This window comes from Piliocolobus tephrosceles, chromosome X (assembly GCF_002776525.5).
Source record: "Piliocolobus tephrosceles isolate RC106 chromosome X, ASM277652v3, whole genome shotgun sequence".
NCBI classification, from domain to species: domain Eukaryota; kingdom Metazoa; phylum Chordata; class Mammalia; order Primates; family Cercopithecidae; genus Piliocolobus; species Piliocolobus tephrosceles.
The window spans coordinates 24442646-24454652 of NC_045455.1; the positions used below are offsets into that span (position 1 = coordinate 24442646).

The following is a 12007-nucleotide window of genomic DNA, read 5'->3' on the forward strand; positions in this document are numbered from 1 at the left end:
AAATGAATATAAGCATGATTGTAGTCCCAGCTCAGGAGGCTGAGGTTGGAGGATTATTTGAGCAACACAGTTTGAGCCCAGGAGTTTGAGAAATTGAGTATCTTATTTTAAAAAGCAGGTGAATTGAGAATAAGAATATAAATGTAATTTGTGTATTTTCTTCTTTTATGCTAACAGATACTAGCTACTGTTTAGGAAGAAGAAAGAAGGAGGGAAGGAGAGAGAGAATCTCTTGTTTTATTTCTCAAGTCTTCTTGCTAAGTATCATTCATTTATTCATGCAGTTCATTTAATTATATTTGCTGAATATCTGCTCTGAGTTTCAAAAATTTAAAACAAATAGCAAAATGATAAATATCTGATTAAATGTCAACTCATCTAGCCAATAGATGTACAGTTCTTACATTGAAAAGATTTAACTGAAAGTGTTTTAATAAAAAATCAAGAACTCTTTCACCAGCTATAAGCAAATTACTGTGTTTGCAAGATGAGATTACCATAGCCATAAGTGATATTATCATAACTATTATCTGTCAGAATTAAAACAACTAAAAGTTTACTTCTTAAAGTTTAAAAAAGAAACTTGGAAAAGTAAACCTGATCTTAGATCTATAGTTAATATTTTTCTACTATTGATATTATTTCTTGTGAAGCAAGCTTTATTTCCAGCTGAAAAGTAATTTAAGCTCTTGCAACTTTTATCTAGAACAGGAAAATTGCCTGGTTTCTCATAATTAATATGAGAGCCTGCTGACACAGATTCAAAGGAAACAATTTTTAACATTTCATAGATAAAGGATAGTTGAATAAAGACCAATTGCACTGATAGCTGCTGTATTAGACAACACACTAAACCATGCACTGCCTAAAACTGAACAAGGAAAAGAATGCGATCCCATTTAGAATGCCATTGACATAAAAACTTTCATGTGCCCCTTTATAGTTTAGAAATTAATAAACTAATAAATATGTGGACATATTAGGAGTCTGATCCAGTAAAAGTAAAATGGATTTAACATTTTGACACTGTGTACAATCTAGTACCTAACGATGCTGGCACCCAGTAGGTGCTCAAAAGATATATTAAACGCATCAACAGAGGAATAAAAGAAAGGAAGAAGATGGAGGGAGGGAGAAGAGAGGAAAGGAATCTCTCATTTTATTTCTGAACCTTTTTCTTGCTAAGTACCATCCATTCATTCATTCATTCATTCCTTTATTCATACAGTTAATTTACTTACATTTGCTGTGTATCTGATCTCAGTGCTAGAGATAGAAACAAGCAAGTCTACCCAACACTACCAGCATGGGCTGCCTGTCCTCTTAACCTTGATCAAGTAATTCTTAGAGTTTAAAATAGCAATATGTCTTTATCCTTCCTAGGAATTTTTTTTTTTTTTTTTTGAGGTGGAGTCTCGCTCTGTCGCCCAGGCTGGAGTGCAGTGGCGCGATCTGGGCTCACTGCAGGAAAAATTGTAAATATAGTCCACTTCTGTAAAGCATAGCTGAAGTGACTTAAATAAGATTAATGTACTCTATGCTTGATATTGTAACATTTATATAAATCTATTTGCCCTCATAGTCATTAATATATTTGAATATTAACTGTGTCGTGTGTCTTTTACTGTGTGTGTGTGTGTGTGTGTGTATACTTTAGTTTTACAGTAGCAGCTATATGATAGCTATACACTTTACAGTAACCAGTATCTATTAGCATAAAGGATAAAAATCCGTAAGTTATATTCATATTCTCAATTCATCTGCTTTTTAAATATATTTAATTTCAAGGATATTCCTACATTTCATTAAAAATAGAAATCTATTTTTTAATAAATTCCTGAATCTAACATTTCAACCCCAGAGGACAGGCTTGCCAATCTTTCAAAAACATATAATCAAGGAATAAAAATTTAATTAGCCAAGAGATGAAACAAAAAAAAGTTAATTTTTGTTCTAACTATCCCTTACAGTTAGACTCTAGCAATAACATTCATTTTTTAGAATTTTTAGAATTTTACATTGCCAGTTATATATATAGCTGGAAATTTTCCAGAATAAAGACTTAGTATCTACCATATATTTTAGAAATATATGAGCACAATGAAGTTGAGAGAAATAGGAAAAGTTTCATTTCTAAGGAAAGATACAACATTTTAACCTTATCTTCTAAATATTAAAACAAAACACAAGCTTCCAATAGTGTCTTCCAAAATACTATTTTTTATTTTTTGAAAGTCATGTTGAAATTTTTGCATAGTTAAAAATTACAAAACTAAATTTAAGTATTTTATTTAAACAGAGATTTAAAAACTGAAAAATGTATCAGCTGGAAAAGAGTTGCTTTTTTACAGAAGATGACATATTCTCCATCAATTTCCCCTATTTCTCCATGCATCACACCATGCTGTCATGTATAAATAAACAAAACATTTATAACAAATTTCCAAAATATTTTTAAAGCAGAAAATCCTATAGTCATAGCAAAACCACCAATGGGAAACAAATTCTCGTATTATCCCAGGCTGTTCTGCTTTATGCATGAACGTTACTAAGCCCCTGAAAATGAAGAACAGTTATTGTTTGCACTGTGACAAAGCCAACATTCCTCCTTGCAAACAGCACTGCTTATTTATGAACAGCAACTGACATAAGGATAGCAGTTTGCTTTTTCTGCCCTATAAAATACTGCATGGATGATTGCCCTTAGAATATAGTGAAGTCCCAGGTCATAATCATGAGTCCTTCTAAAAACAGATTTTTGGCCAGGCACAGTGGCTCATGCCTATAATCCCAGCACTTTGGAAGAACAAAGTAGGTAGATGGGTTGAGCTCAGGAGTTTGAGACCAGACAGGGCAACACAGCAAAACCCCATCTCTACAAAATATCAAAAATGAGCCAGGCAAGGTGCCATAAGCCTGTAGTCCTAGCTACTCAGGAGGCTGTGGTAGGAGAATCACTTGAGCCTGGGAAGTTGAGGCTGCAGTGTGCCATGTGATCACACCATTGCACTTTGGACTGGGCAACAGAGTGAGACCCTGTCTCAAAAAATAATAATAGAAAAAATGAAAATAAATAAAAAATAAAAGCAGATTTTTGTCTGTTTTGTTCATTTTAAGAAAATGTGGGCCAGGCATGGTGGCTCATGCCTGTAATCCCAGCACTTTGGGAGGCCGAAGTGGGTAGATCATGAGGTCAGGAGTTCAAGACCAGCCTGGCCAACATGGTGAAACCCCGTCTCTCTACTAAAAATACAAAAATTAGTTGGGTGTGGTGGCACGCATCTGTAATCCCAGCTGCTCAGGAGGCTGAGGCAAGAGAATCACTTGAACCTCGGAGGCGGAGGTAGCAGTGAGCAGAGATCACACCACTGCACTCTAGCCTGGGTGACAGAATAAGACTCTGTCGTGGAAAAAAAAGAAAAGAAAAGAAAGGAAAAGAAAAGAAAAGAAAAGAAAAGAAAAGAAAAGAAAAGAAAAGAAAAGAAAAGAAAGAAGGAAGGAAGGAAGGAAGGAAGGAAGGAAGGAAGGAAGGAAGGAAGGAAGGAAGGAAGGAAAATCTGCCTAAAGCAAACACAAATAAATTTCTTTAAAAAACAGAGGAGTTGTCCTAGAGGCTAATTCTAGCCTAACTGGAATATACATAGGCAGTGGACTACAGAGCCCAGTGTGAATTTCACATAGGATAATCTTAGGTCTCTTCTAACAACAGCTGTCAGCATGGCTTCCTCTCTCCCGCATGCATTTCTAACCTCCCAGCTTTCATCTAACAACAGTGTGACTTCTGCTAAATCCACAGACACAAGTGATCATCCTCATTGACTGTATTCAAAGGATTGCTCCAAAAAATATGTTTCCGTGGGGTCCCATAAGGTCCATGAGGGAAGAGACCATACTACATTCCAGTCCAATGTCTTTTATAACCTACAATATAACTCGGAAAGCAGATTAATATTGTTGAACTAGGAAATATAAATGAACTATTTGAAAACTAAAAAATCAAAATGTAGCAAATTTACTTACATCATTTGAGAAGTTAATTGATTTCTCTATTAAATTTCTCTCAAGTAGACTGTTTCCCAAAAAAATGTATTGACTGCTTCCTTCTTATAAAGGCTTTACATTGTTTTCAGATATTTTAATTGCACAGAAACTAAATGGAGGGCATTTTACTTAATGATAAGGTAGCCTGCTCATTTATGATATGGCAAATTGATCCCTCCTATTGCTTTTGGCACTTATATTTAAGTTTGTTTTTACAGAAATAAGCTTAAAGCTACTTATTCAATTCAATAAAAGTGGGTATTCTTATAAGGGAATTTGGTTCCAGAAAAGTTAGCCTTTAAGCAAATTTCTTTTAAATTTGTCTTCCCTTGTGATTCTTAAGTAAAACTTGACATCTACTAAGGAAGACATAATTTATTATTTAAAAATCACATTTAAGAATGTCTCTATACTTTTTATAATTAATTTTTAAATAGCGAAACTCAACCTAATGAATAAAGCAGATATAATTTAGTAAACAGAAAACAAAGGTTTACATAAAATTAGCTGACACTTCAGTAGAGACGATCTCCTTAACATATATTTCTACTACTGAGATAGTTATCACTAAACTTTTAGCAGTATCACCAAAACTTTTCACTAGCCTCAATCCATCTTAAAAGTCTAAATATTCCAGGTTTCCTAACCCTTTGAACATAATGTGTTCTATCTTGATCACATATCCCAGATTCAATATGAATCCAGTTCACCGTTTTAAGCATATGCCCACCTACCACGAACTCCCTGTTCTGCTCAGACTGATATATTCACTGCATGGCCTCCAAAATGTATATTCCATATTGTACATACTATCCTTTTCATGAGAAGAAAATACAATTTTCTATAGATGGTTAATGGCTTCTAACTCAGCTAAATCACAAATCTTTGTTTAAAATGTATATCAGTAAATTGTCCTCCAACAATTTCACATGAATAAATCCTACAATAGAAATAAAGTTGTTTTGTGGGGCATCTAAAATAGTAGCTAAATTAATAAAACCTTAAAATCTGACATTTCACACTTCCTACAAAAAAGCATTAATTCATCATGAACTACACTTTAACTTAAATTTTATTCTGATTTATTGCATTTATTTTATTTAATAACTATCACTTAAAAAATTAAAGAGCTCTGTGATTTACTTATATATGTACACAAAGTAAATTATTCAAATAGATTGACATTAATATACCTACTTAAAAGGAATACTAACAGAAGTTATATTCTGCACTGAACAAAAGTAATAATTTGAAAATCTGTATAATCTAGGTATTTTCATTCTAGTCATACACAGAATAGCTAATGTTTTATAAGAGGAAAAATAAATTAAGTTATTTTATTGTAGTAATAAGGAATTTTATAGAAGAGATGACTAAAATAAGAAAAAGATCATGTATTTTTCAGTGTGCCTTATAATTTTATAACCCATTAATTTTACATCTGAACATATTGCTTGAATTAAGGTTGAGTTCTAGTCTTAACCGACCCTTAAACATCCAATTAACATTTCCTATTTTACTATTTATCAGACTTGCTTGAACTTTGATATATTCCACTGGTGTTCTTATGAAAACCATATGAGGTTATAGCGAGGAAATTTCAAGAGTATTTCTTCAAATAACAGGGGCCTGTTGGGGGGTTGGGGGCAAGGGGAGGGAGAGCATTAGAACAAATACGAAACGCACGCAGGGTTCAAAACCTAGACGACGGGTTGACAGGTGCAGCAAACCACCATGGCACAATGTATACCCATGTAACAAACCTGCATGTTTTGCACATGTATCTCAAAACTTAAAGTAAAATTTTATATAAAATAAAATTGTGTGACATCCAAAAAAAATTTAATAGATGAATCTATAATTATCCAGTTAAAAGCAATGAAATTTTATGTTATAGAACTTTTCCATGAAATCTAATCATTATGTCTGTTCATATTAAAGAACAGCTATGGGTCAGAATGTTGGCAGACCTGGAAGAACCCTATAGCAGTATACATTTACAACGATCATTTCACTAATATAACAGTCCAACTCAGTTTCCCCAGTCCAACTCAATATATATGCCCACAATGACCTCAGAAATAAGTTTCGAAGGTGAGAAAAAGTTAAAATCTCATTTTATACCAGAATATTATGTAAATAGAAGGAAATAAACCCAGTCAAGTTTGCCAATGTAACTATCTTAGGCAAATTGCATAACACAGCCGGTCCTTAGTTGCAGAATTCAAGATCCACTTACCTTGAAAAGCAGCCGCATTTCGAGATATTAGAAACTTTAATGCAGAGCTGGATGTTTGAAGGAACTGTTGCATGTCCTGGTGAGCTGCAATCTGATATCTTTCCTCCATCTTCCTGGTGCAACATGTAGGCTTTGTGGATATGCAAACCTGAAGATCAGGTCCTGGAACACACAACATTTCTCAGAATGATTACCTGTCCATTTAACAAGTATTACATGTTTTATATCAGGTGTTATGGCCAGTCCTGCACACAGAGGACTCACATTCTATGTGAGGAATGGATTCTCTAGAGTACTTGCCATAAGAAAGTTTCTCCATTGCCCATCAACACAGTCATGAACAAAATATTCTAAACCATTAACTCTTTGCTCAAATATTATATTAACTTCTTGGTCAAATATTAAGTATCTCCACTCAACAGAAAGCAAATTAACTATTATGTAAGTACAGAGTTCAGTCAAGAAAAAGGTTTTGTTTGTGTGTGTGTGTGTGTGGTTTTTTGTTTGTTTGTTTTTTTGCTTATTTTATCAATTCAGCCAAAATTGTTTGAAAAAAATATGTTACAGATAATTATGTGGACTAAAATAACTGCTTTTCATGGAGAAATGGAACCGAATTTTGAACATCACATAGAGGTCAAACAACTTGACCTGATTGCTCAGCTGCCATCAGGCTTGTGCTGCTTGTGAAGTAGGCGATCTCTGCGATAATGACAAGCTGGGAGATCAAGGCCCCACGGGCCCAAGCTCAGCATCCAAGATTCCACTTACTATATAGCTGGTGAGAGACAATTCAAACCATTAAAAACACTTTTTAGTTGTACAATCATATTTAGAAAAATCCTGTGAAGATGTATATTCCATGAAATGCAAAGTTATTAAGACATGAAATGTAAGCATTATAGTTACCAAAAAACCTTTGCTAGTATCACTAAACTCTCATCCTGGTAGGGACCCAGGACAAGCACCTTTATGCACAGCGGATATGCTAGAGGACAAAGAGGAAAAGATGTGGAGCACACAGAGTGAGTGCCCAAAGAGGAAACCTGATGGAGAGAGTTGATGTGAGCCCCAGGGCATTCCAAGGCTACTAGATTATATGTAAAGCTCAGGACAATTTTATTTATGTGATGGCCTAATCTAATACAGTTATTTCCTTACTTTAGAATAAGAAGAAGAACTGTTGCCCTAAATCTCCGGGAGTTTCACAGGTTCCACATTAGTTCTTCTTCAACCAATTTTAGATCAGCAAAATAGGTGCATGCACACAGACACACACACAAGACGCATGCACCTAACAGCCACCTTTCAAACTCTTCCTACTGTTTCACACAGAGTTGGCCTGAGGTCTCCTGTTTCCAAAAGTTGTTTCTGGGTCAGAAGAAAATATGTGAAACCACTCTCAGCTTCCTGTCAACATGAGACACCAAAATCTCTAACAATTTCGGCTGTAGTTTACGTCAGACAAATAACAAATGACAGAATTTTGGCACTTTACAAAGGCTAAGAACATAAAATATTCATAAGCGTCAGAGTAGGTAACATTTTGGCAATTGTTTTTCACTTATCTTACCTAAAGTTACCGAAGAGCAAATTCTACTTCAAACAGTAAAATTGTTTGGAAAAAAAAAAAAAAAAGCTATCTTCTCAACTTTATTCCTAAATTGAAGGATTGAGGAATTAGCATCCAGAGAAAAGCAGTAACAGAGACTGAGGAAAAGAATTAATGAATAAATCTTAAAGTTTATAAACATATTTAGTGTAGGAAAGACTGCCGAGGAACAAAAAGAACAATAACAGCAGATCATAGCAAACATCTCTTTGGAATTTAAATATCTAACACTGTTTTGTTAGACCAGTTCCTAAACATGTCCTGTGAAGGCCTCCAAGTTGTGACTCCTACTTTCCTCCCTCCTTCTTCAGTCTCGTCTCCAGAAACACTGGCCATTGTATTCTTCCCATCACACTCTGGCCTTATTTCAGCTCTCCGTGTTCACCAAGCTCTCTCTTGCCACACAGCCATCTTCCATGGTCTTCTCTCTGTCTCAAACACCCTCACCCTACCTGTTCTCATGCACGTGTGCAGCAAACCCTCACTTATTTCATCCCCACCTATTTTTCTTTACATCTTCACTCAGTCTTTCCAAGGGGAAGTTTCCTTAAGCCCCCAGACAGCTCAAGCCCCTGTTACACATTCCTGGAGAGCTACATACTTCTCCATTGCACTTAACAGGGTTGCAATTTTATACTCGTTAATATGATTACTAATTAATTATTTCTGTGACCGATACTGTAAAGCTCCACACGGAGGATTTTTTGCTAATGATCATCTCCGAATTGCCCAGCACATTGCCTAAGACATTATAAACACTCAATTTTCATTCATTAAACCAATAGTTATGAATCTGCCATGTATATGCATTACCTCATTTAACCATCACATCAACCCTGTGATAGAGGTGCCATTACTACCACAGTTTACATATGAGGAAATGGAGGCATAAAGAGGCTTGAAAACTGTCCAGCATCACATGCCTACATACTACAAAATGGTAGAGCTGGTGTTTGGCAACAGGCGGGCTAATTTCCAAGCTATATTCCTCACCATTAGTCCACTAAGAGGAAAATAACTGTCTTAAGTCTGTAAATGGTTTGTTTACAGACAAAACTGGCCATTTTCTACTCCTGTTTTGAAAGAAGGTATCTGTTTGGTAAGTTACAAGAAAATAAATTTCAGGTTAAGAATTACCCATGAAGTTTTATTTAAAAATAGGCTAAAATATATAGAGTTCCCATTTGCCTTTTTGCCCAAATTTTAAATGGTAGAAAGTATACCTAAAAAGATGTTACAAATTGCCTTGACTGCTATTCTAAACATGATATAAGAGGGAAACCGTCATGTCTTAGCAGCCACTCTGAGTAAGCTTGTATAGCAATTTAGACCACTTAGCATAAGTACCTTTGTCAAGTTGATAACGGTCTGCATGGATTAATTCAGACTTTCACATAGAATCTTGGACATTTGTAATGACAACATTAAACTAAATTCCAAACCAAATTAAGACTATACTTCAAAGATCAATTTATGTCTCCTTGGCACATTTCCATCAGTATCACTTATAAGATAAGCTTAAATAATTCAGAGTTGGGGTCACAGTGAAAAGGGAAAAGAGTTGACATGAAATGTGTACCCTAAGTTACTATATCAGTCCAAAAGACAGACAAGATGAACAAAATCCACAGGGAAACAGCCATCTTTTACATTCTGTTCACAGTATCAGCACAAAGGGCATAATAAGATGTTTGGGTGACATAAAGCCCAGGCTCCTATTGTAAATAGAACAGGCATCATAAGAAAGCAAAGCTAGAGTGAACCCAGATACTATTATGCATGGTAACTAGAGGTCTCTGAAGATTTCAATGCCTGGCTTCGAGGAACACGGCATGATCCCAGAATTCTATGAGACAGCAAGAGTACACAACCCAGGCTCTGGAGTGACAGTCACGTTTCTAAACAATAAAATCAAACTACAAAGGAAACAGAGTACTAAAAACAAAACTAAAAATAAAACAGTATGTGCCTCAATGAAGGAGACTTCAAGCAGAATTATGGGGATATTTCTGAATTCTCACCCAGAAGCAGCAGTAGTGGTTAACACGTCTTCCTTTTGGTTCTCTAGCATAAGAAATTTACAGATTATCTACCTGCTTGTATATTTTTAATATGTTAAATAGAAATATCAGGAGGCATTCTGGAAATACGGTGGCAGTGGCAGTGGCAGCATCATTTTCACTATCTCCAAATCCCCACATAAAACCAGATAGAACTAGAAAACCAACTCCCAAAAAACAAAAACAAAATCAGATGACATGATACCACCACAAACTTTAAAATACAAAGAGAATGAGGATAAACCAGCAATAGGCACAAGATCTTCATGGTATCAGAGGAGGGCACAGGGTAGAAGAAAGATGCAACGGAGGAATGTCTGAAGGATTTGAGATCAGGAAAACCCCAAACTACTGAGCAGGAGTCACAGGAATGCACAGAGACTCACTTGAGAATATAGTCGCTCCCCCACTTAACCATGGTTCCACTTTCCATGCTTTCAGTTCCCCACAGTCAATCACAGTCTGAAAATATTAAACGGGAAATTCCAGAACTAAAAATCTTACAAGATTTTGCCCAGGTGTGGTGGCTCATGCCTGTAATCCCAGCACTTTGGGAGGCCAAGAGCAGATCACTTGAGGTCAGGAGTTTGTGACCAGCCTGACCAACACGGCAAAACCCCATCTCTACTACCACTACAAAAATTAGCCAGGCATGGTGGCGTGTACCTGTAATCCCAGATATTCAGGAGGCTGAGGCAGCAGAATCACTTGTACTTGGGAGGTGAAGGTTGCTGTGAGCCAAGATCACGCCACTGCCCTCAAGCCTGGGGGATAGAGTGAGACTCTGTCTCAAAAAAAACAAAAAACAAAAAACAAAAACAGAAACTCATAAGGTTTAAATTGCTTGCTATTCTGAGTAGTATGATAAAATCTCATGCTTTCCTGATCCATCCCACCTAGGGAGTCGATCACCCCGCTTTGTCCAGGAGATCTCCGCTGTCTATGCCCCGCACTCATTAGTCACTTTCTAGCCCTCTTGGTGGTCAGATCCACTGTGCCGGTATGGCAGTGCTTGTGTTCAAGTAACCTTTATTTTACTTCAAAATGGCTCCAAAGCACAAGAGTAATAATGCTGGCAATCTGGATTTGCCCAAAGTGCTTCACTTACGTGAAAAGGTAAAAGTCCTTCAGTTAATAAGAAAAGAAAAAATAACGATATGCTGAGTTTACTAAGATCTACATAAGAATGAATCTTCTATCCATGAAACTGTGAAGAAAGGAAAAATAATTTGTGCTAGTTTTGCCATCACAATTCAAACTGAAAAGTTATGGCCACAGCGCATAAGTACTTAGTTAAGATGGAAAAGTATTCAATGTGTGGGTGGAAGACATGAACAGAAACATGTTCTGACTGACAACAATTGCGTTTGGTTCTATCTGATGCTTCAGGGATCTACTGTGGGTCTTGGAACATATTCCTTACAAGTAAAGGTGGCTCCTGTAGCAGTTGAAACTGGGAGAATTTTGCCCCCTCAATCATTAAATGTGTTCTATCGACCCATGATAGAAAAGAAGGAATAAGAGCAGTCCCCACCCCAGTAAACTCTTACACAGGTCCAGCAGGGCTCCTTTCCAGGACAGAATCACACACAAAAGAGAAAATTCTGTAAGTGGAATCAAAATTCAACAGAAAAGGGATTCAGGACACAGAGAAAGTCTAGCCCTAAGTGCAAAGGAAAATAAATCCAGAAAATAACATAAAACAAGCTTCCACATTTTTAAACACTACACAAAAACAACAGAAGAGGAAGCTCTGCAATGTTAGAGAAGCTATGCTGAAGCCTGTCTCAACAAAAATGTTAAGTAAAACAAACACTAACTTTATATAAAATGAACAACAAAAATATTGAAGTCAATACTCTACGTTACTATAATAAAAAAGAGAATAAGAAACAGAGTAATATCCCACAGACAAGAAAACATATGCCAGAATGATATGCTCCCCTCCAAAAAGATCAAAAATTTAGCCCTAATATTTCAAAACAAGCTGAAAGACAATGACACAAAATATGAAAGAACAACATATGTCAGAATTTTAAAACTCAGATATGAGGT

General features: G+C 35.9%; 1 protein-coding gene across 1 annotated transcript in view; it reads right to left on the reverse strand.

Moving 5' to 3' along the window:
• GPC5 (glypican 5) overlaps positions 1–12007 on the reverse strand; it is a 1441555-nt gene that overhangs the window by 1383272 nt on the left and 46276 nt on the right. The window contains exon 2 of the mRNA XM_023218068.2: positions 6281–6442. Within this exon, the coding sequence (XP_023073836.1) occupies positions 6281–6442 (162 nt within the window). The remainder of the gene's footprint in view (positions 1–6280; positions 6443–12007) is intronic.